Genomic DNA, 24908 nt, shown 5'->3' on the forward strand with positions numbered 1-24908 from the left:
TCAACCTTCCTCCCCCCTCCACGCCCTACTCCAAGGTCTGAGTATAGAATATTTCAGCCACCGTAATGATGAAGTCGGCATGACAATTTATTGCCCTCCAGACACGATCTCGACTCGCTATTTCAAGGCACACTTGTGCCTCTCCATCCAGCTTGGATCACGTGGTCAAGGGAACGAATGCGGCTCTCGTGATGCTTGCTTGCTAGGTTTCTTCAGTAGCAACAGTCTTTTTTATTTCTTACTACAATCAACTTATTAATTATTCTAAAGTATACAGATTACTAGGGGGTGATTTCCCTTCCTTTTTTTAATAGAATGGAATGTCACCTTTTTAATGACGTATTGAGGAATGTTGGTTGCCATAGGAAAGAGGTGATCGGTCGCGGAGGCTAAGACGCAGATAAATCGTGAAGGAACGAGAGCTCATCCATGAGGTTTTAATTTTTTTGGTTAAATTAGTTGGTTATCTGTCTTACCACCCAACACTTGAGTTTTTGGACGACTTTCTTGAAGTGTTTGAAGGGCAGAGGAGGGTACATAAGAGGGGGCTGTTACCGTGACAGTGGCTGGCGGATATTTCATGAGCCACTTCGGTCTAGACACAGTTAATAAAGATGACAGCGAAGACACACAACCCGAAGCCCTTGAAGATCTCAAGTGCACTACGGCGCGATACCACACGGTGTGATGAGGAGAATATTAACCACTCGGGGGTGGAACATTCGATTGAGAGATATTAAGAAATCAAGCCATCTTCTGCCTGTTTGCCTATCTGTCATTGACAGCCTCGGCCGTGGTGATTACCAGCCCCCCCTCCTCACCACAGAAGTCGTTCTTGCAAACTTTAGGCCCAATTAACGCATTGCCAAGCTGACCCTTTGGACGACTCTTTCGAAACCAACGGTGAACACAGGTAACGAGACTATCAAGAAGTTCGACGAGCGTCGAAGCCGCCTTGAATGTCTAGGTGAAACACTGATAGGAGAATTGTAACCGTAAGAGTTGGGTGTAGAAATTGGAGGGCGATGAAGCTATGAAAGTAAGCATTGGGTAGGAGGGGAGCGAGCAGCTTACCATCCTTATATTTGCCTAACAAACTTCCGAAGTCCAGGCTTGACCTGAGCGCATGAAAGCACTTCCTGGACAGGTTCATGGCCTAATCTCATAAAGCAAAGTCTTGACAGCAAATATGAACCGGACAGCGACACAACTAATCACCTCTGGTGAAACGGACACGAAGGTAGCCAACATCAGTGTCACAGCATGGCTCAAGCTGCAACCAGAGTCAAACTTGAGGCGCCAATTGCGAACCTACTTTCTTGACCTTAGCGGCAATTGGTAAAACCGGTTTCACCTACACTTACATACACATACACACACACACACACTCATAAATTCGAGACTTCCAATGCAACGCAATGCATAGAGAGGTCAAATTAGCTGTGTGAATTGAAAGGGGGTAAGTATGCATCACAGTGCATAAAATTTGTTTGAAAAGAAACATTTAAATGATACTGCATCGTCTATGGGCGGAACAGCCTCCCCAACGTCCAAATCACCGTAATCCAAAATCGGTAATGATGGGTACGGTTCACCTGCGGTTTCTTTTCCAACTTGTAAGGCAATTGTGTTCGTGACAAAGGAAATAAATATGACGAAGCTTTACCTAATTTGTAGTTTTACTAGAAATGAAAAACAAATTGAAGTAATTATACCCAAGGGAAAGAATAGAAAGGAAGTAGAACTCTACATAAATGTGTAAATCAGGATTACTTTTCCTTTATAATTTATAAAAAAAATGGCAATGAAGTTATCTACCAGTTCAATGCACTAAATATTATTTAGCAGTCCCACGTTTGTGAGATAAGTACTAGGAGCTAAAATTTCTCAGTTCACTCTATGGCTGTTGAGACCGTATTTCTGAGTACAAATTAAGTTAGATAGAAAAAAAGGCTTGAATTTGATTACTCACCATATCTTCGACATGTCTGATCTTTTAAAGTCCCGCCTTTTCCCTTAGAAGGAGTAACGAAGTTAATTAACGGGCTGGTTTACCACGCCACAACTACTCGTCGCATTTAAGTAAAATAAACTACTCTTGGATTTATTCGGCGCTTAAGCATTATTTAAAGAGGTACCGTTGCGTTGATTTAATCACAGTGATTGCTTAATGCAGTGTTTCAAAGATAATTCCATGGTCTTATTCTTTGTTGCCAAGTTTCTAATATCAAAAACAGGTGCTATTCAATCTGTTAAGGCATGTATTGAAAAAGTGGGTACGAATTCCCATTATTAAAAATGATAATAATTTGTGAAACCTTTCTAAGAATAGTTTATATACTTAAACAATCACAATAGATCATTCCTATTTATCAGGACGCTGGCCAATAAAGTTTTAAAACTTTACAAAACGAACTTTTTCCCTAGGAGTAAAAAGAAACTCCGGCCTAACCGCCTGCCGCTACTACCTTATTTTTTCCTTTTCAAACTTCATACTTTAGGTGTGCACATGTGGTTGTTTAGTGAAAAGAAAAGGTTGTGACTATTACTTGAAATAAAGTCAGTTGGAAGAATACGTTTGATGATGGTGAGGGGAGTGGTGAGGCAGTGTGCCCTAACCCAACTCCTTCCTTCCACCTAGAAGTGCAAAATGAGGGTAAAATAGAACGCTCTTTCATTTGGGTAAATATTCTAGACTCTCCTAGTAACATTTAGGGGAGAAAATCTTCTCACATGTCCTGGATCATCTTATATATAGCATGTCGCATTTGTTAAGTGCAAAAGCGGACAAAAACCTCTGGGATTGAGTTGGTTCGCGGCTGGAATTGTTGAACAAGTGATATGAAGATAATCAACTGTTCCTTCGCTTTACGATTGACTTTGAAGTGTAAAAGCCATTTCTCATCGCATGTTAGTCGGCCATTTGGCAAAGAAATTACACCCAAGGCGGGTCTCCATAACATATGCAAAATAAATGGCCATCAAAAGCTCTTTGTGGCACCTTCCCCAAAATTCTAAACTCTTTGGCCCTTTCAAATTTGGTTATTCTTCCTATCTTTTTACGCGTGTTTTGTAGCCAAAAGCGACTGTTTTAAATGTACTTCAGACCACTCGGAGCCCGCAGTCCTCACGGATTTCGGTGACAGGGGAATCAACAAATGCCACCTCTTTCTAACTTATCTCAAATTACCCCATCGTATCGCTTCTTTAGAGAAAACTTAGGCGTTATGATGCCTGTTTACTTATTTGCATTCACAAATGCAGATTCAAATAAAATCAATCCAAATAGATAAATATTTTTCTTTAGCAAAATATTCCATGACAAACTGTAATTTACCTTATTAATTACTTTTGAGAAAAATTTAAAATGTTTTATCATTAAATAAGCAATTTGTTTAAGAAGACGCAATCTGTGACCGCCAAGTGGGCAAAAAGACTATTGTTGCTTTTTCGGCATTAATCTATTCTAATCTGAGTCGCAAGAATCATCAAAGGGAATTTTCACTTAACAATTTGGCTTAGTCCACATTTTAGTCGCGCAATCCAGCAAACATTTTTTTAAAACCCAAGTCGTTACCATAGCAATATTTTGTAAAAATAACTACGTCGATAGATTGCCTTTTTTTGCGTGCACTCCTCATGGCGAAAATAGAATTTGACAACCACAGAAATGCCAAAACAAGTGAAGATATTCTTTATACACTCGAAATATGCTTGGGCTAGTAAGCTCAACGCTGGCGGGAGGTGGCACTTCTGCAAGGAGTAAGGAGGGGCGAGGGCGTATTCTGTGGTGTATGCGAAAACGATCACCAGCTATTTGGTGGCACCTTCTAAAGGTAACGAAGGAGGGGTAGAAGGAGGAGGAGGAGGTGAAGGAGGCTCAAGCGACCGAGTTTTCATTCTGGTAGTAAGTCGGACGGACGGTTTGGAAGACGTGTGGAAGGGTGTTTCAAGTAGTGGTGATTGCGTGTCTGTGTGCGGGTGAAGGAGTGACCGACGATTGGGAGACGGTGGTGTGGAATTCATTCCGTTTTGAAAAACTAATTGGGATTGGTACCGGTTGCACTGTGGGGTAGGGCCTGACCTAAAAGAGAGGAAATGGGGGAGATGGTTTGGTTTCAGGTTTATCGTTTCAATACGCCATTAACGGTGAACGATTTAGACCTCTAAAGCGTGATAAGGTCAAGACCTCTTTCAATCCGTTTGAGAGTAGAGCCAGTCCACCAGCTCACTTCTTGATTGATGGGGAGAAATGACGGTCAAGGTGGAGGAAACTCGTGTGGCCGTTGCTTCTCCTCCAATTTCTGCGTTCGAACAAACCTCGTGTGGCGAGGTCACTGAAATCCTAACCCCAGATCGCTGAGCTTTCCCCCCAAGATTGCATTTGCCTACCAAATTGTTAACTCCACTGGGTAGGAGATTTTGTCCTCACTTTTGCCATTATAACCAGGGGCATACATATTTTCACCAATGGGGAATATATAATGGAATAATTCATGAAGCCAACCAATTAGTCCATGAGTAGCAAAAAGCAAATTACAAAGGCATCAATGGAAAAAAAGGGGAAAAGATACACTGGAGTACTTTTCCCCAACCTCCTAGCGATAATTATTGTGAAGTCTCAAAGTCCTCCAGAAAGGCAAATCCTCTTACATTAGGTGTTTGTCCAGAGGGAGAAGCGCCTCATGGAAAAGGGGAAATGTGACAGTCGGACAGTCAACAGTGAGCAAAGCAACTAATGATGGGAGGAGGCTTTGTGCAATTTTCACTTTGGCTCGGGGCAGCAGAGCTTGTGGCTGTTTACCTCCACAATTAATCTTTGGGCTCATCTCTCCACCTTTTTTCGCCTCCCATTTTTTGAATCTCTTATCATCTTATCAAATGTTACTGGTCCTGTCTCCTCCAAAAAACACGTCTAATTTGCTTTCCAAATGGAGCAAGCTTCCAGTTAGTAGTTGGCAGTAGAGCATTTGACGAGGGAGCAGAGAGCACCACCCGAAAATGGGGTTGGGTGGGTCTCTCATTGGCATGAGGCGATGAAAGGAAAGTACACTTCAAAGGCTACTACTTCATTACTCCTTTCACTTTAAATTGCGCGCGGTGACTTTTGCACCTCAAGGTCAAAGTTACACATCATTGGCTAGCCCCAATCGACTCACTACCTAAAACCCTATTTTTAAAAGACAACTCGAAGACTTGCAAGTACAACCTGTTCTCCCGAAGCAGTCAGTCTGTTAAAAACAGAGCAGGAGGTGACCTCATACCACATTTTTTCGGGTGGGCGAAAGGAGGGAAGGGGTGAGATGTTGGACCTTCCTCACCACCACCACCATCCTCCGTATTTGCCTGACTTTGCTGAGCAAAATCACCTTGTCTTGACATTGGACATCTTCATGATTACATACAGACTGGAGCCGAGATTTGGGAAACCAAAGAGTAGGATGTCTGTCTCGAGAGACATCCGTCAATGTCATTGAAAGTGACATGGAGCATGGAAGAGGTTGCAATACTTTGATTGCTCCTTAAACTCTTCATTTTGGTTACAGGGGAGGCTTAGAGCTCCGTCGTTGTACTTCTGCTGAGCGGCTGGTAACTCCTTCGTCCTCCTGTACGTCGGCAATACATCTTCGACTCTAGGATCATGACTTCTGTCTCCAGGACAGACTGGGAGCGCTACAGAAGCCCAGAGAGCTACATAACGAAGCCAAATGCATGACTGAGTGCTTCATGATGCACTTGGTTGAGTAGGTAAGACGACTCCTTCAAAATGTTGGTTTAAAAAGAGGTCATCCTGCATTTGGCGAATACATTATTTAAGATCCTACCCTGGTTGAACCCAACCGAGTTGACAGGAGCGACAAGGGCGGAGGGTGGGGATGGGCGATCAGAACTTGAAAGGTATTGAGTACCAGTGTAGCCGCTTCCAGTTTGCTGATCAATGGATCCGTTCTCACGGGTGTACTAGATACCAAAAAAAGGAAAATAAGAAGGAAAATCAAGGATTCAGTGAATGGGTCCTCAATCAACTGGTGGAATTTTTTTCCAGGGCTAAGAGCTACTGCCTAACTTTTTTTTGATAACGCAGCAAATTTTTCGTCCCATTGGGTGTTTTAGACTTGTAATTATGACAATCAGCTACTCTCTTGCAATTAAAGGGAAAAAAATTTACAGAAGTGGGCTCCTACCACTAAAGTCGGTGTTCATATTCAAAGCTTCTATTCCGCGAATGAAACGGAAGTTAACCAGATGAATGCTTGGAATGGTGCGAGATGGAGACGTCCAAACTCTACAGTCGAGACCATATTATTATCATCATTTTTTTCAGTTTTCCAAATCGTCTAGATTTTAAAACCCATTACTTAGACTGGCAGACACTTTAATCGACGTCTTTCAAGTTGGCCAGACACATGATAGGTGCGAGTAAAGATTTACCCCAGAGTGCGTTTCTCTCCCTCCAATTGTCGCAAAAAAAAGGAATGGGTGATATTTTTGCAGAAAATGGGAAGAATTTTTTCCCGCAGTTGGTAAACTTCAAGGGGAGTGCGCGGCAAGGGAAAGAGGGCTTTACTCAGCTCGATCTGACAAACTGATCGTATGAGGATTCTGTGGTCCCCAATCAAGACTTTAGGGAATCTAAATAAGGCAATCACTTCGAGTCGTGATTTATTTATCCATGTCCATAAAAAGTGGCGCCCTGCAAGCAGTTGGAAATGCCAAAATTGTGTCTGCATTCCTATTGGCTGGTGCATGCGCCGTGGGCCAATCCAATCTCGGCCAGACATTGTCAAGCAAGAAGACGGGCAACAGTGATACAGGGTATCACTGTGGTAATAAACGCGGGGTCTTGTTAACCAAGGCTACTGTCAAGGTTGAACACACACGCAACCATTTGGAATGTCGACAATAAAGGCTCTTCTAGAGTGAGATTTTTCATCCCTAGCGTAAAATCCTTGTAAAAGAACGAAGCGGCTCCGGCAGGGCGACTGTATGCATAAAATTAGGTTAAAGAAGAAAAGGAGGAAGGAGAAACTGTGGGATTACGGAGTGTTACCAACTATGGTCGTTCTATGAAACAGCAAGGTCCCGACTTCATTTGAACTGCCCCTCAGAATCATGCTTATTCTATTTTTGAACTCACCGTTTGACCGGGAACACTGAGTGACACAGACCTTGAAGTAGGATTAGTGGAGGTAGGTGGAGGAGGCGCATGCGGAGGAGGCGGAATGTTGAGGTACTGCCTCAACCGATTCAGCTGATCTTCCAGAACTTTATTGTGATCCTCCAGCAGTTGCATCCGCGATTCTAGCCGAGTCTTATGTTGCCTTAGCAGCCGTGTCTCCTGTGCCAACTCACTCTCTTGGGTCGGTGTCACAGCCAACTGCTGTGATGAGGTCACGTGAGAGGGTTTGCTCTGGTAGCGCTGATTGGCTGAATCGAAGGTCACTCGACCCGAACCGTTGCTCCTTAGGAAGGCTGAGTAGGCGGCTGCTCCGGATCCCCGACCCAATGATCCACCGTAGAAAACCCCGTTGTTTGAAGGGTAGATACGTTCAGTTTGACTTCTACCCAATAGCGATATTGGTTGGCCATAGCTGCAGAGGGTAAACAAAGAGGAGCAACTCTATAATGTTAGGTTAAATTCACTTTTTTGGTGACGAAATTTGTGAATTATTGATTGTAAGTCGGTGCAAACTTTAAACAGAATGCTAGAACACATTTGTTAAAATTCTTCTTGCAAATTTTCTCCATTTTCTCCTCTCTGCAAGACCACTTCGACGAATCCTCCGTGTCGAAATCCGGAAGTCACTAATTGTTTTTTTGGAAAAAAGTTGCCGCGTCTGAACACCTTGACAACGGTTTTGCAGGTTGTTTTAAACGGCTTCCGCATTTTTTTTGCGTTCTTTCAAAACACAAGATTCGGCCTAGCTGTTAAAATAAAACACTGAATAGGCGCTCAGAGGGTATATTTTCCAAACTGACTCGTTTTTGCGTCAAAAATAAGTCGTTTCAGCCAAATTGCGTAAATATGAGTTGGTTTTACGCCTTCAAAGGCAGAAATTCGACTTCAAGGCGGCCACCAGCGGGAGGAATCTAAGCAAGAGAGGATTTTACCCTCCCGTAACTCTCTGGAGAGATTTTACGGAAAACTTATATCCCAGGGGAGAGAAAGTATACCACTTCTACATACATTTTAATCCTTTGAAAATATAATTTTTAAGTCTTCCTGTTGGAATTTTAACTTTACAAGCATAAGTCTCACCTTCTAGCATCAAGACTGTTTTACTTAAAGCTGACAAGGTCTCCCTCCCCCTCCCCTTCTCATCTCCCAACAAGAAGGAGTAAAATGTTCCAAATTTTTTTATAAATAACGAAACAGGAAGTCGAAATTCCTCGTTTTCAGATCAAATTACAAAGTACGTGGAAAAAACTCGTGTTAACTTCTATAACTGGTCCAAATGAAGGTGGCAGAATTTTTGAGCCATTTGAAAGAAATGCAAAGAAATTGAAAGTCTCGCCTACTTTCCATCATTTTTTATAACGTAAAAAGGGCAAATAAAATCAAAAAAAGAAAAAAGACGGGTTTTTGAGGGATTTTTAAAGGTTTATCTGCCGACTGTAACCAGTGGTTCGGCTGGAGTAGCCACTGGTAACCAAATTAATTTTCGCGGTTTCTAGCAGCGATATTTAAATAACCACAGGGAGAAATTTATCGCCCTGACTGTACACTTAAATTTGGTCACACTTATTTCCCAAATCTGGTGACTGTCCGGTGTCATGACAATAGGAAGGAGAAAGACAAGAATGGGAGGGTATCTGCCTCCCTCCCTTCCTTTTATTTCGAAGTGTGGTATAACCTTTGACCTTGGGGCACAAAATACATTTCCCATCACATGTCAGGCAGCAGACAAGCCTCACTCCACAGCGAAGGTTGGAGTAGGTTGATAGGTCAGGAACCATTTTGTCATTTATGTCAACCGCATTGTGGACAAGCTCCTGACGCTTGACAGGCTCTGATCTCGCGTGCATTTACCTCCAAAGGAGTGAGGCTTTCTACCTCTTCTAAACGGTAAATTGTTCTACTGATGTCAGGCCTTCTCCGCCTGCTCTACAGCAAGCCTATCAAAGGCGCTTCCACTTCTCTACGATCACAGACAACATGGTTGCCAATCTTACCCAAGTTGAGGGTTTAGCTGTGAATTCGGAGGGAAATGCGGATTTCCATAGGCAGAGTGGTACATGTTATCCTGATACAGTCCCATTTGAGAGAGGGGATATTGCAGCGATGGGGATCGAAGTGGGCGCAAATTCTGAGCTGGCGATTGCATTCGAAGTCTATCGTATTCAGCACGTAGGAAGCGATTCTCCTCCTCCAGATTCATTAAAACCTACAGTCGGAGAAGAAATGGAGATTAATAGGGAACGCAAGAGATGAGCCGTGGTCCCACAATTCCGTCCCCTTAATTGACCCCTCGGATTAGTCATCGATTATAGTTTTTTTACGATACATCTACCCATTGACTCGCGTAGGGGCTTAAGCAGTTGCTGAAATGTTATATAGTAGTATGTACTCTGTCATGTCTTAAATTGTAATTAAAAGGAAAAACAGATACGTGGAGGTGGGAATACGCGATCTCAGTTAAATGCAGCATCTACTAGTAAACTGTAACTTACTTTATCCAATGAACCAGCGCTACCAGCAACCATAGGACCCTCCCAACCACTAGGATTGCGATACCACTTTGCCTGAGCACTGACTGGTGGACCGGTGGCATAAATACCTGGACCGGGGTGAGGTGGGGGTTGTGAGTTGGCACGAAATCCACCGCTCCCGCGTAGTTGATTGGGTCGCATAGTGAAAAAGCGTGGCTCCGGGGGTCGCGATCTGTCATAGGTGGCACTGCTATACAGCCATGGCGGTCCCAGTGAGTGAACCGAGTCTTGAGGGCCATAGTACAGGAGGGGCTGACCACCAGGCATCATTGCACCGGTCTGTTAATCCAGAAACGAAAACTCCAGAAAGTTATTAAAAGGCACATGGTGGTGAGAGACAAGTCTGTGGCCCTTGATTCGCGGGGCATTTTTTAAGGTCTACCCAAAGAGCATTCAGGAACAACGCTTAAAAGAGGAGAGGGAGGCTTAGCAGTTTTGTACTTCCGCCCTGTAGCACTTCTTTTGGACAATGCAAGCAGCTGCTCAGCTCTACTGGTCGTTAATAAGTAGTATGTTCCATCATGCTACTTGGGTTTGTTAAAAGACACTAATTTAGTGCCTTTTGACAAAATTCATACCCCTGCAACATAAATTACTTTTTACGCTCAAATTTATTATTTGATTTCAGAACTTTCTTCGATTTTACTTCCCTCGTCCACTGTAAAAGTGGCGCTACTTAGCCCTGACGCAGTAAAACAAATGGCCGTGGGATTGACAAAACGCTACGCAGATTAGACTACCCAGTATGCTCAAAAGGTCATTGATAAGGGTACAAATTTTATCGCTATCCTTTTAATGACCTTTAAGGTTAACATACCGGAGTGAGGGAATTCTGTCGCCTTAGTGAGTGGCTGTACTGGGCAATAAGCTCGTGCTCCTGATCCATTGATCCACCTCTGCGTGGTTTGGCATTTAATCGAGGCATCGAGCTGTCCACGCCACCGACAGAGGGGGTGGAATAGAGCACGCGTTTTCGTGTTTCACCCAGCGAAGCAGGTCGATTTGTCTGCCAAATTGCTGGGGAGGAAGTGGCGTTCTGGTGTTCGGTGGAATTCTGCCTAATCGGTGCAGCCCTCGGTGGTCTATAAGAAGCAGAGAATTAGGGAAATAGTAGGTCACAGTGGAAGCAATACATCATCTTCTTCGATTATTTACATGTTTGCTGATAATAGAGATGATGTTCAAGTAAAACCGGAACATGCTTGCAACACGATCACGATTTGGTCCAACCAGCGTCACATATGTGTGACATTCATTAATATTCCGTTTAGATGAACATCTGATTCGTCCTAAACTTCAGTGGCTGCTAGAAATTTTGTGCAATTTTTTACTTTTGCAAGTTCTTGACTCATCGATAGCCAAGCAGACAGATCGACTGAAGCACCAAGCACTGGTGCTGAGGGGCCCCTTGGCTCTCTGTAATGCAGCGCATACTTAAATGCGAGACCTCCTAACACCGCAGCAGTATACTCTGTCTGCCAATAAACGTGCAATAAAAGTTCAGGGTCATATTAACTATAAGTTAGCAGCACATACCACTGAATAGTCTGATCAAACGTAAGTAGTCGCATGATACCTTCTGGAGAGAGAAAGGCACTTTTACTCCTCAGGGTTTCCTTATTCACGGTAGAAATACAAGGATTTTTTCCAAATAAGCGAAACAAATTAAAGACTTTTTGCTACTTTTTCTTAAAAATGAAGAAAATCAAAAGCAAGAGGATGGTGAGACGTGCAGCCTCCCATTTGCCTAATAAATCATGGCGAGGATCATTATCACCTAAGGTTATGCAACAGATTTTGTTTATAAGATGATGGTGTTGATGGCGGTAGTACACATCCCCCACCCAACATCCCTCAACTTGTTTGTTTAGATAAGATAGTCAAAATAGTGGGCACAAACCCACCGATCGTACAATGTGGGAGTGGCTCTGCCCACAGCTTTAGGAGTGGTAGGTGTAGCAATCGACTTTGACGAGTCCTCAGCATTGGATGAAGATTGACGGAACTTCTCCTTCGGCCTGAAGCGATTTCGTACCACACGACTGAAATCGCGTAGACTGTCACTTCGTTGCAGCTAAAGACGGTGAATTCAAAAGACTATTTTAAAAGAGATAAAACCGTCGTTGGTAGAAAGCCTTAGGCACGAAGTTAACACTAACAAAGGCAAAAAAGAACTTGAAACTGTTTTGCTAAGCTCTTAACTTTAAGGTAGAAAATCTTGGAGGCGCTTTTAAACTACACAGAGTGGAGGCTAGTAGAAACTTACTGTACTTGTATACTCCTGTATCGGATGCGTGATTTTGTGGCTTTTTTCAACTCTTCCAATGAGGAAACAATTTTGGCAAAGGTCGAAGTTTAGGCATCGCAAACAGCGGTATCTGCGGAGAGAAATAAATAGGTAGTTTGAGCAATCATTGGACACTGCTTCCGGTTATTGTGACCTGGTATGGACAAGATCAGTTAACTTGCCTTACTGGGTCAAAACGGCGCATACATTACTTCCCACGGGGTAGGTGCATATCACTACACTAGTGGAAGTAGTTCTACTGGAAATTAGGTCATTTGGTTGAACCACAAGTGGCATGAAGATTTGGGTTATTCCCCCTTACTGAGATCTAGCAATACTACTACTTTAATCTGATAACGAAACGATCTCGGACACAAAGTAAGTACAAAGCGGAGCAAAATGTGATCCGCACGAACCAATTTTAGATCTGGACTAAAATGTTATTGCTTAAAAATCTTCTAGGGACTCGGTTAGCTAATCACGTTGGTGGGATGCGTCACGTAGCCAATAAGATCTCACCAAGACGGTGACTCACCTCAAACCTCTGATTGGACAGGCCTGACAGACAGCACATCGGACTTGGTGAATGAGTTTTTCACCCGCTATCAGTCGATGCAGCGCCGGCAACCAGGCTACTATCGGTGGCTCCAACTTCAACCACTCGTAGAACCGATCTAACCCAACACTTGGTAGCAGTTCACCATCGTCGGGTCGGGAGGCAGCTGAAATTTGACTGTCCAGTGAGGGTGCGCGTACGATAGTGCTGCTGGATCTGTGTTCATGCCCTCCCTTCGCCTTGAGATTCTGGCATTGAAGGGAGAGAACACACCATTAGCAGTTGCCTTTCCATGGGATCGTCTTTAGGTGTGTATTTGACATGGGAAAGAAGGGCAGGATTACAGGGATTTCCGGAAGACTTTATCAAGTGGAAAAACCCACTTTTAAATGATTGAATTGGATATTTTCTTGTTGACAGCTGGGAAATTGGCAACTTCAGAGTAAAGTGCTTGCTTTTGGTCCCACGTGTATGAAAAAGCTGTCACTGGTTTGACTGATATGGATGAAGGTCACAGGTTTAACAACTGAGGAAGTCTTCTTGTCAGATTTAATTCTTTCTCATTTGAACGAGACGTAAGTTTGACGTGGGCTTTAATGGCCCTCGAGGTACTTATCTCTCCCTCTGTCGCACTTTTGTTTCCCGCCTCTCTGCTCTAGTCTGCATGTGATCGTGGAATTGTCAAGTTTCAAGACAAGGTGATGTTATTCATATGAGTGGACCGGGTAGAGAAGAAGATAGCCGGAAGGAGGGGACACCTCTCTCCCTATCTCTTATCTTCTCATTCATTCAGATTTATGGTGTGAGGCCTTCTGCCACAGCATAGGGTAACTTAATGCCTCCTGTTGTCCCTTAAGAAGAGGACTGTTCTGGCTGTGGTACCTGTCTCCAAGGCCAAAGCTACTCTTGCACACCCTTGTATCGTTTAGAGAAGTACCGAGGAGATAGATATCCTATGCAATTATTACTTAGCCTTCAATCTCTGGGGAACAGTTCAGTATCCAGCGCGCCACTCACCTTGCGGTCCCTTGGGAGGGCGATGCAATGAGCAGACCATTTAGGGTTATCAACCGATTATTGCTCGCTTAACATTGGAATGCAGAAGACATTTCGCATCACGAGTCAGTGAAATGGTCCACTGCCGTTTATTTATGCTTGTTACAGCCAGCTGCCCCAAATGCGTAGAGCCTCGAGAATCGCAAAACTCTGAACCACAAAATTCGCCTACCTTTTACAGCTTCAAAGTGAGGCTAAATGAGATCTGTATAGTAGACAGGCTTAAGTCCTGTGGTTCTTTAAGTTCAACCAACATCTGACTGTGAGGAGAGGCAATCAAGAGTAGTCATGCAAATCTCTTGTACAGGTCAATGAACCGACCTGCTACAAGGAGTGGCACGAATGAACAATTTGAATGAAATGTTACGGCCATTTTTTCACTTCCGCTAATAAATTTGTGAATTTCACCCAAGAGGAAAAATGTCCTCTCCTTGCAGACCGTGAAACGTGGATGAACCAAGGAAATCGGGTAGTTCGGGCAGTATGCAACTGTCAAGTGATCGATGTGCACGTACGTACCACAGAATACGAAAACACCTAACCCATGACATTCTATTTGTAGATAAAGAAGAAAAGAAAACAAAAAATGTCAAAGAGAGATTTCAAATTCGAAATTCCAAAACTGCAAATAGGAATTTTCGGAGAGAGAAATAAGAATTTTCCTATGAAATTTGGGAAGGGTATAACACGTTTCAACGTTACTCTCTTTTACTTGGGTGAAAAAAAGAAGGAAAACAAAACGCAACAAAAACTTGGCTATAAACGTGCACAAAAGTTTGCAACTAGGGCAATCAAACAGCATTTTGTTTGAATAAATTAAAAGTGAGAAGCATAGCTACACAGTTGTTTGTAACTAAAGCGACCTAAAAATGTCTAGTTTGAGTGAATTCCTTCAAATTTTGCTAGACATGAAAAAGGAGAAAAGAGAGAGGAGACGGTATGTCTTTTAGGCGCATCACATTCCATGCTAGAGAGGCAGTAGTCCAATAGGCATTCATCGGCTTGGATACACACACAACAGTTGCTTTCTTCTTTCAAAAGAAAGTTATTTATAAACGAAGTAAAGGAGGTGTCGAATATTTGTGGAAAAATACTTAACGGATATGCTGCATTTCTGGGACTAAAATATACTCAATCACGGAGGTGACTTTACACTGTACTGTCTTATCATTTGGCTATTCTGTCGTTTAACTTTGTAGTATATTCTTCGTTGAGATTGCTTTAGCAGTGACAATATAAAGAAAAGAGAGTGAAGAAGAATAAGCATCTCTCCTATAATTTTAGAAATTGCAGGGAAATACTGCTCGGCATTTCACGTTCTCCCTCGTTTTCCACCTGGGACCTTAAAACTATTTCATCTTACTGAGTTTTAATAAACAGCTTAAAAGGTTCTCTTGAGAAGGGACCTGCGTACAGAATTGACATTCTTACCTTCTTAAAGCACATTAAAATGTTCGGGTCGAGGTTACTGTTTGCACAGTTTGAGGATGAAGTCTCGCCGAGCTGTCGAGGTAGTTGCAAAATTTCATAGACGAGAAGCCAGAGTCGTGAGTCATTAATCTTGTTGTCACGATCCGCCACTAGACTGAATAGATCTGAAGTGACACAAGGCATAGAAAACTTATCTAAGATGGATTAAAGAAAAATATGTGACGTCTTGTATTTCCTTGGTGCTCTAAATATGTGAAGCAATTAGTGAATACACCTAAGAGATAGCCTGATTTAGTATGAGGAGGGAAAATACGTTTTCTTTTTAACTTTTCACCATCAGCTGAACCAGATTAAAACAGTGGTGCAGCTTTTGGCAACGGAAAACCCTACGAAACTTGTTTACTTAACTCTGCATTGGGGATAAAGCTATCATTATCTACCTCCGATTTCTCGCATAGTTCTACTGGTTTCACACTTCCTCTCTATTCCATCTCCCCGAAAAAAGCATCGGAGTGGGGAGAAAGGGTAAGCGTAAGAGCCTTCCTCGACTTTTTATATATCTCTCGGATAAAACTTTACACTTGGCAGTGTAGTTTGATGATTTTGCAGCCACTAATAAAGATAAAGCCATTCTCTAGCCAAAATGAAGGAAAATTGGAACAATTGACAGCATAAATGTAGCTCTCAAGCTATTAAGCCAGACCAAATTGCAAGTATGCAGTCCCGGGTAGCTGCAAAAGAAATTGAAAACAGCTTACATTGATACTTTTCATCCAGAGTGGCGTTGACAAGCAGGAAGATTGTCACTTTGAAGGAGAGAACACGAATCGTCCCACTGCGGGAGCTACAACATGTGAAATTGTCAAGTCAGGACTGAAGTGTCTGGCTAACTTCCCGACCTTCGGTTTTAGTCTGTGAATGATCGGGGCTAAGCGTGGTATGGACAGTCATCTCTTCAAGTGCTGCATCTATGCTGAAAGGCCAGGTGTTTCTCCCCTTTTTACCCTTTTCGTTTTCTTAACGAGAGAACTTTAAAATCACCTACCAGAGAAATTTAAATAGTTAAAATTTCTCTCCATCTCTTCCTTTCTTGAAGATTCGGGATGATGAATCAAGCAAAACATCTTCACCTTCGACATTGCAATATTCAATTTGGAGATCCTTTTATTTGGTCATGCTTTATTTCCTCCCTACTCAGATAAGACAGTTTCTATCCACAAACTCTAACTTTTGGGGACAACCCATCAATCAAGAGATGATATTCCGGTTGAAGCATCTTGGTAGGCAATGGGATGACGTAAAAGTGCTCTTTCCCTCCTTCATGTCGCCTAGGTTTTGCAATCTGTCATAAGACCTACCAACTAGCCCCCTTGTTTCAGACCACCAGCCTCCTCCCTTTTTCCCCTTGCCTGACACACTGAGAGTAGCCTGTGCCTTCACTTTCTTCACTGGGTTTTACTACAGCGAGGAGGCATTTCTGCCTAATCTATGCTCCTTCTAGATACTATAAATCTCTTTTTTATGATCTACCACCTTCATACACTAGAATTGCCGATTTTCTTCCTCGAGATCATAAAATGGAAATAGGGAGATGCAACAGAGGAAGTTAGATTGCCAAAGTGCGTTGTACCTTAACTCGCCTCTCCATTTTAATAAAGGAGGGGAAAAAGGAAAAAAACTAACAGAAGCGAATAAATAGGCAAACGGATTTCTTCGAACTAAGGAGCGGATCTTTCCTTACTTTGATCTTTTTGACTCGAAATAATAGAAATTTTATACATCTTTCTAATAGCAGACAAGTAAGAGACACAGCCTCCCTCCACCCCACCTCACTCCCGTCCGCTCCTCCGCCTCTTAATTATGAGTTGTGCCTCTTTTAGCTAGTAGTTGTTCCTGAAAAAAATCAACAAGGCGGGAGAGTTAGCCAGTCACGCAGTGGATTGCAACTTCTTGTCTCCTTCGGTCGGTCTTGATGGAGTTATTACTTTGAGTGGCGGTGATTCACCACTTAAGCTAATAGTCTCCCCCGGCTCTCTGCAAAGCGACTTCCCAACTTATTCGTCTTCATTTCGGTACCCTGGGAGAAAATAACCCTCACTTTTGCCAGCTGAATGCTCTGAAAGGTGGGTTAAGTGGATGGACAAATTGGCGAGCAAGCGTGGGAAGGGGCTGAAACTGCGTCCACTTATGACAACCCCAGAAAAACCTGTCTGTGAATAGCCAGATATTTTCACTCTTCCACAACCCCTCCTCCCCTCCCCTTCTATATCCAATTTGCTGGCCACCTCCAGTCGCATGGGGCCATATCGGACTCCCAAGTCCCATATCCGAGTATTTCATTACGTCTATAGGGAGAACTTCCGGTCTTCATGCCAAACAAATTAATTCATCACTGAACGACCAACTCTAGCTCACCTATCAAAAGAATTTAAGAGGAGATTGAGAGCCAAATCCACACATGTCGGTAGAGCAAATTCTCGTCCATCAGGCAATTGAAGGCGTGTTTGAAGTTTCTCCACCCTTGAATAGGAGGACGAGGGCTGCATTCTTGATGGAGGCATTTCTCCAAGTGAAGCACGTTCGCTCTCTTTGGTTGGACGATTTTCCACAGATGGGGTAGCTGGACGTTGTCGAGGGCCATCGCTGCCATTCTCACTTTTACTCTCATCACCTCGACTGTGTTTGTTGCTTGTAGCACACAGCACACTGGACATACAATTGATTGCACTGCGATGGGTGGGTGTCTTCTTTGACCTTGACCGACTCTCCAAGAGGGAAGCGTTTTCGGTCATTGACTGGGTATGAAGAGAGGAAGACAAATAGGCAATAATTTTAGGGAGTAGTTTCAAACTTCTCAAAACCAGTCGACCGTTTAAACTATGTGGTAGAGCAATGAAGGAGGGTGGGACACGCAATCACCAAATTCACATCAACTGGGAAAGGCTAGAAAGCTATTAAGCAAATGAATGCCACACGCGCACATGTATTATACAGGAGGTGGTGCTAAACTCAAAGGACCATTAAGTAGCACCTCAATTTTTTCTACGGGAGTTATGGAAACGGCGCGGTTTTTAGAGCGGACGTCGAGTGACTATTGACTAGGGTTGAGATTATGTACTGCAGAGGAAGAGAAGCAGTCGAAATCGTGGGTTATCTTTCCATCAATCCATCTTCCAACCGCTCTACACTTCTAAGGCACCACCTCATCTCCCTGATGACTTTGCTAGCGCAATTATTCACTGGCTACAAAGTAAACAGGTCCAATTTACCGTCTGTTGGCCAATGGTACCAGCCAGAGTGGATTCCGAGGTGCAGGATTTTGTTGGTGTCTGCTGAGTAGACAAACCACTTCTCACCACTCCCGCATTAGTGTCTATTGTCTTGACAACATCTGGTTGATTGGCCAGCGTGTCCCAGACACGACAGTAGAGAGTGGTGAGACAATTCACCATCTGTGCCACGTCCATCACTCGACCATCACAGCCCTCGCTGCAAAGCGGTGAGGAGAGACCATGACGGGCGAAAGTCTCTGTGGCCACATTCAAGGGAATTTGGTCGACTGGTAGGAAGGAAAATAGGAGAAAGTATGCATTACTTAACCATTCAGTAATTCTATCCCTTGATTGACAGTAAAATAAACATTGCGATGGAAAAGTTTGATCGGAGCGAATGTCTGGGTGGTAATTGCTGACAGGGAAAGATGTCAAGCAATAATAGGCGAATGCTTGGAAGGGAACAAATAAAAACATAAACAAGCCAACTAATTTTGTAATAAAATTCCTCATAGAAAAACTGCTTGAAAGTTGGAAATTTTGCATTTGTGATGGTAAAAAGTTAGACTGGATAAAATCCAAAGTGGTGGGAGGGGAAAAGTGGCAGTGTCCATGCTGTAGGTAGAATTCATTTCAAGCTTTACTTTTTTGAAATGAATAAATAATTAATTGTAATGTTTTGCATAAGCAAGCAAGAGAGAATTATTGAATAAATTTTCCCCACAGAAGAACTTAAAGAGGACCCCTGCCCCGTCCGCCCCCCGGCGCTGAAGTACTTGACCGCGGGAGGCACCAAGGTCTCAGACGAAAAATCTACCATAGTGGGAAAAAGGGAGAAAAAGGGGAGGTGAAATGATCCTCCAAGAAAAGACGTTTAAAATCAACTTTGTTATTCAAAAACCCGCCTCCCCTCCCACTTCTCTTCTAGCCTCTCCACCACTTTGCTAGCTGACCAGGTGCGGTCTTGGGAATTTGGACCCTCCAAAACTTGCATATTTTATAAAAAAACATATTTCCGTAGTATTTTTAGACTAAAATAATGCAATCACTTTAAAAATTGCTTTTTTTCACCCTTTTCCTCTATTTTGAAGTTACATGTGTGAGTGTGGAAGGCGGGCGGTATGAATAGGTAATGAACGAGGAGCTCACATGTACGGGAAAGTTGGCGAGTTTGTGTATCCTGTAGACATAACATATTTTAAGAACACCTAAACACGATAAAATCGGGTGATTTAAAAGACTTCTTTAGTCTGCATTTGGTAAAACTGCTTGCTTTAACCTGTAGGAAAATTACGAAATACGGTTGTTTGAATGCACCGCTGTACCCTATTCCGGTTGAAGGCGCTGAAGTTTGGCTACTTGACGAACTGTATTTGACGCGGTTTCAGAAGTCTAGAAGCTGTAGAGCATTTCCAGAAGATGAACAGGTGTGACATCTTGCGGAAGACGTCAGGTAAGTGAAGGTATCAGCGACAGTCTGCAAACGGTATGGTTTACCACGAAATTTTGCCGACGTTGAGCCTCCAATCCATCCATTCCATACAACTTCTTCGTAAAAACTTTGAAAAACTGCTAAAATCAGCCGAAGGAGAGAACAGACAAGCTATGAGAGGGGAAAAGTTCTGAGACAACCCATCGCCTATGGTAAGTCCATCATTCCCCCACCACAGCCCCCACTGGACGTTTCAACTGCTTGGTAAACGTACTCAACCCAATTCCAGAGGTAAAGAGGCTGAAAAGCATTTCTGGAAGACAAGCAGGTGGAACATCTTGAAGAAGGTGGCAGGTAACTGAAGGCACCTCCAGACCATCCACTACATGTAACAGGCTGCGGATGGTATGCTTCATCATGAAGTTTTGCCGATATAACCTCTTCTTGAGAAAAATCCTTTCAGGAAGTAGTAAATTCAGTCCAAAGGCGGCCATAAAGGGGGGAGACTGGCTCTTCTTCACCCTCTGTACTAATCGGCTAGCCGGATTTTTCCCCATTGATGAATTTTATCCCCTTTTTGACGCTCGACAACCAGACGACCACATGGAGGGGTGACGAGAGACAGGTCTGTGGTAATAGCAGGCCGACAGTTTATCTCAAGAGACAAATTGACAGGATGCAGGTGAGTATCTCAGCAAATTTAACCCTATTTACTGTGCGAGACGAGCTGATAGATTGCACCTGCAGGTGATTGTTCCCCCATTTTTTTGACAGTTTTAAAGAAAATTCAATTTTGTTAATGCTTCTGGCAATGCGAACAAGTATCAAGTCCAGCCACTCACAGAAAAGTTTCAACTGTAGCTGGCGAATTTTGGCGGCAGTTCTGTAGGCAAGGAAACGGATTGTGTTGCACTCATCCATTCTTTGCAGTAGTTCAATCATAAGAGGATGGTCCCATTGTGTTTCTTGGGTAGCATGGCTAAAGAAAGGCCGAAGTAAAATTAAGGTGACGTCTTGGGTGGTGCCAATTCATCCCACCATTAACCACTTTCTTTTGTGTAGACAATAAAGGAGAAAAAAGAGAAGGCGACTCACTTTTTGTAGTAGGGTACTTGATTCCCACAAGGCAGAAGGCATCGTTCCCATGGACATGATACTATAAGCCCGAATAAACAACGAATTAGTTGCTGGATTTAAAAAGGCCAGTCATGGGCGATCACGACCCACCTGACATATATGGCATTTAAATGGCTCTCTTTTAAAAGAAAATTGCCATTTGGGTGTGTAAAAATTTAGAAAAATCTTTATCTTTAATGCATATGAAGTCAAAAAAGGAAAAAAGATAGGTTGTAAATTTTACCTAAATAGTTTCAACTGAAGTCTTAAATAGAGGCGTCGACATCAAAACATACTACTATTTAAGGGATAAAAGTAGTCAGTATAGTGAAGTGCTAATTTACCGGTTTGAAAAGCTTGTAGCCAGCATTCGGACGGACTTTTTGGTCGTGGAATGGGTGCATCACCACCGCTGACGGATACTGAGGATTCCAGTTGATTAGGATTAAGCAAATGCTGTGGAGGGGATCGTAAAGCCTGTTGAAAAAATGGCACAACAGTAGGCAATGCACTAGAGCCGGCATCATTTCCAGAGGGAAAACGGTTCATTCCTTCGTTTGCCTCCGATCGAAGACGCTCCAGGCTAAAGATAAAAAGGACAGAAGGTCAGATCCGTTATTCCCTATTCGGAGGACCATACTTTGCGACCCCATGATCATCTTATGGAAAAAGGGGAACACAAAGAATTTTGTTTGAGGCCTTAATAATAAAAGGTTGTGTGTCTTTGTCAGGAGATGAAGAATCAAGTAGGCGTGGACCCTCTTAATTTGCACAAAGATATACTCTAACACAGCCAAGAACGTCTTAGAGAAGGATTTTGAGAATGCGTTTTAAAATGTGAGAACAAAACTTTGCCTCCTAAAAGCTATATTGTGAAGCGATTTATAGAAAAAATGGAGAAATTAAACCAGTAGCTGCATAAAACACTGTTGGTGACGTGAAAGGAGGCTCAGTTGGCATTAGCCCTGTTGGTCAGGATATACTACTGATATCGCTAACAGTAGCTCAAGGCCGAACTACGCAGAGTAAAAAAAGGGAAGTTGATATAAACCTACCCCTCCACTTCTACCTCCCAAAATAGGGCAAATAAGCAAAATATCACCCTTTTCGGTTAGTAACCAGTTGGTTAGTGCCTAGAAAAGCGTTAAAGTGATCGTTTACGTTTCCACCTTTTTCACCTTGTCATGCGGGGGAAACGCATGACTCTCGTTGCCTTTTTAACCAATGATGGCGCAGAAACACCCACTCCCAAGACACATATGTTGGAACCAATGCTTAATGCCACTTCTTCATTTAGATATGACTTCACTACTGCCATCTTTGCAAGTGGAGAAGACAAGCTTGCGTAAGTTTTGCAGAGCGCTTCAGTCTACCAGGACTGCGGGCTTCACATTTATGATGATATCATCTAGACAAAGTTTTAAAAATGTGCTCTTGTAGTGTGCTTTTTCTTCCTCTGCTTTATGATTCTAAACACAACGAAGCCAGACGATACGCTGTAAGTGTCATCCATGCCGCAGGAGTGGTTAATAACTCCCCAAATGGAAAAAGAGGCTCCAATCCTCTGCACATTTTGCCCTCGTGTCAATCTGATGGGTTCGTGAGAGATTGACAGGAGACTCACCTTGTCCCTCGCCCTTTTTGAAGGTAAATTGGACATCTCGATGAAGCAACTCACCCAATTTTCAATCCATCGAGTCTGGAGATGAGAACGTGGGAGATGATGGTTCCATCGTCACTTAGACACAGCGCTTGACCATCCAGACCAGCAATTGCATGAGTTACAGATGCAAACGTATCCCAAATGACCTGTTTAAGGTAAAAGAAAACACTCATGAGGTGGTGTGGCAGCAAGTTACTTCGAGAGGCATCACCACCACTATCCGGTGGTCCAAAAGTCAAATTCATGAATGAGGGAGGATCTCCTAAGTTACTGCTTTATTTGAGTGGTTGTATGTACTGACACCCCCTCTCCCCTCCATCCTCCAATAAGAGGTCGTATTTCCCCTCCCCAAATTGGCTAAAAGTCTACCTGCAGTGTTCTTTCATCCATGGGATAGGAAGGGTCCTGAGCCATTAGTACTTTCTGAGCTGCCTCCAACTCCCTTTCAGCGTCGTCGAGTACCCTTTCAAAAACAGTCAATTTCTAAATACAAACATATCAAAGGTCAAAGGTCAACCCACAAAATTTGGCAACCTAAATGACGATCTCACTAATTCTCTTTACCTGAAATGCTCTATCAAGCTGTTGTCTATAGGCCAACATGGAACGATTCAGCTCAGCCCAGTGCTTATCAAGGTAAACCAGATGTCGTCGAATTCGTCGAACAATTCGTTTTGTACTCATGACCGATTCATCTACGTCACTCTTGCCAGGATCGAATTCGGATCCATCAGAGTCTCCTGGAAAAAAAACAACAAAAAAATCTTAATTCCATTTCCAATTATCTAAGTAAGGAGTTTGACAGCTTGACGGGATGGGAAGTTAATGAGAATGGTGGACCAGAGAAGACAGTTAAATGAGTTTACAAGATTTCCTTCAAAAGAAAACCAAGCAACTCCAGGAGCCTTCTAATCAAGTGTAAAGGATGTTGTAAAACCATTTCGTTGATTCTAGACGGTGCGCTATTCTCCTATCACACCTTTTATAAGGACTCCACAACAAGATCGGATTGGTGTGAGGGTTCAGAATAGGTGGAAAGTAGAGGACAGCGCACTCACGAGTGCCCTACCGAGCCATCTCATGGTGTGTCGTACCGTACCTCACTACACCAACCCATACACTCAAAACATCGCATTTTACAAGTTCAAGAAGTCCTCATAGGGAAGTTCTACCTGATCCAGAAGACAGTAAGGAAAAGTAAATTTGTGAGGAAAGTGAGGTAGTGATTTATTCACCTACCTTCGAGTCTGTCGAAGCTGAATGATTTGACGATATTTACGCCCTCTGGAGAGTTAAAGCACTCAGCATTAAGCTTCCTCCTTTTATTTACTCTCAACACGGAAATCAGAGAAACTGCCTGTCCCACTTTTTTAGCCTGGTAATAGTCCCATGTGATTAATCAAATAAACAGGAAAAATAGGGGACTGGATTGGGCTGGTAGGGGATATGGAGGGAGAGATGGAGGATAAATACATCACAATCAGGTTTAAAAATAGGCGCCAAAGTTGAGTGGATATTTAAAACACATACAGGAGGGGGATGGGAGGGGTTAAAAGTTCGACCGAGCCTAGAAAGAGTAATAACGCAGGTGAATGACAACCTACAGTGAAAAAGCAAAAACATACTTAACCCCGTTTAGACAGGAGAGAGGGAAGAAGAGATAAACACCTTCCGTGTTTGATGAGGCCTTACCTTCAGATTCCGTGGAGAAGCCGCATCTCCCCTCGGCAAGCTGATCTCGCATGAACATTTGTCCCCGATCTAGCAGATCTTCAACTTGGAAACGCTGATGTCGCAACTCCTCCTCGAGGACCTATCAACAAAAGGAAAACATTTTAAGGAGAAATGATTTCAGCAGACGATGTCAACTGACAGCATTCCTACCGAGAATGAGTTGATGAGTTGGCTGACACTTTCACTATCACCACCGACAGTTCCCATGAGTTGATGGAAATTGGCATCTTGATGAGCAAGCCAATCATTCATCTGTCGCAGTTGAGCCAAAAATAGGGGCCAATTTTCAAGTGACATTCGTGGCGATGGCCTACAACAGATAATGACAGCTAAATTCAATCACGGACTGTAGCATATAAAGTAAATAATCGGAACTCCCCCTGTCCCCTCCTACTCCCATCCTTCCTCCAACAGAAAAGCAAATTTTGAGACTGACTGACTGGAAAAGGAGAGTCAGATGTGTTTTTTGCTCATCAATTGATTGTGGAAAAGGTCGTTTAAAAATGACCTCTATCTGACCCCGCGTTAAGGCGGCATTTAGGTTATCACATTCCAAGAGCCACTTTATAGAGCTAGCACCACCACAATTCAAGTTCTATCGCAAAGCTAAGCACTGTTTCTTGTTAAATTTCCTGATTTTTTCACAAACC

General features: G+C 43.0%; 2 protein-coding genes across 2 annotated transcripts in view; one reads left to right on the plus strand and one right to left on the minus strand. All coding sequences in view use genetic code 11, as the record gives it.

The window, feature by feature from the left end:
* EGR_07203 (Rho-associated protein kinase) overlaps positions 1–206 on the plus strand; it is a gene marked incomplete at both ends in the record, with an annotated part of 29734 nt that extends 29528 nt beyond the window's left edge. The window contains one exon of the mRNA XM_024496452.1: positions 102–206. Within this exon, the coding sequence (XP_024349129.1) occupies positions 102–206 (105 nt within the window). The remainder of the gene's footprint in view (positions 1–101) is intronic.
* A 3607-nt stretch (positions 207–3813) lies between these two features.
* EGR_07204 (Dystrophin) lies at positions 3814–24555 on the minus strand (the record flags this gene model as incomplete). The annotated part of the gene is made up of 21 exons (XM_024496453.1): positions 3814–4084; positions 5511–5691; positions 5826–5961; positions 7139–7592; positions 9175–9386; positions 9673–9990; positions 10529–10793; positions 11616–11785; positions 11978–12089; positions 12534–12802; positions 15042–15205; positions 15800–15885; positions 17457–17836; positions 18311–18600; positions 20020–20127; positions 21206–21444; positions 22540–22670; positions 22894–23007; positions 23089–23264; positions 24217–24337; positions 24409–24555. 21 exons carry the CDS (start codon positions 24553–24555, stop codon positions 3814–3816), a joined length of 4344 nt encoding a protein of 1447 aa, XP_024349130.1.
* Positions 24556–24908: the final 353 nt, after the last annotated feature.

This window comes from Echinococcus granulosus (genome assembly GCF_000524195.1).
Source record: "Echinococcus granulosus chromosome Unknown EG_S00072, whole genome shotgun sequence".
NCBI lineage: Eukaryota > Metazoa > Platyhelminthes > Cestoda > Cyclophyllidea > Taeniidae > Echinococcus > Echinococcus granulosus.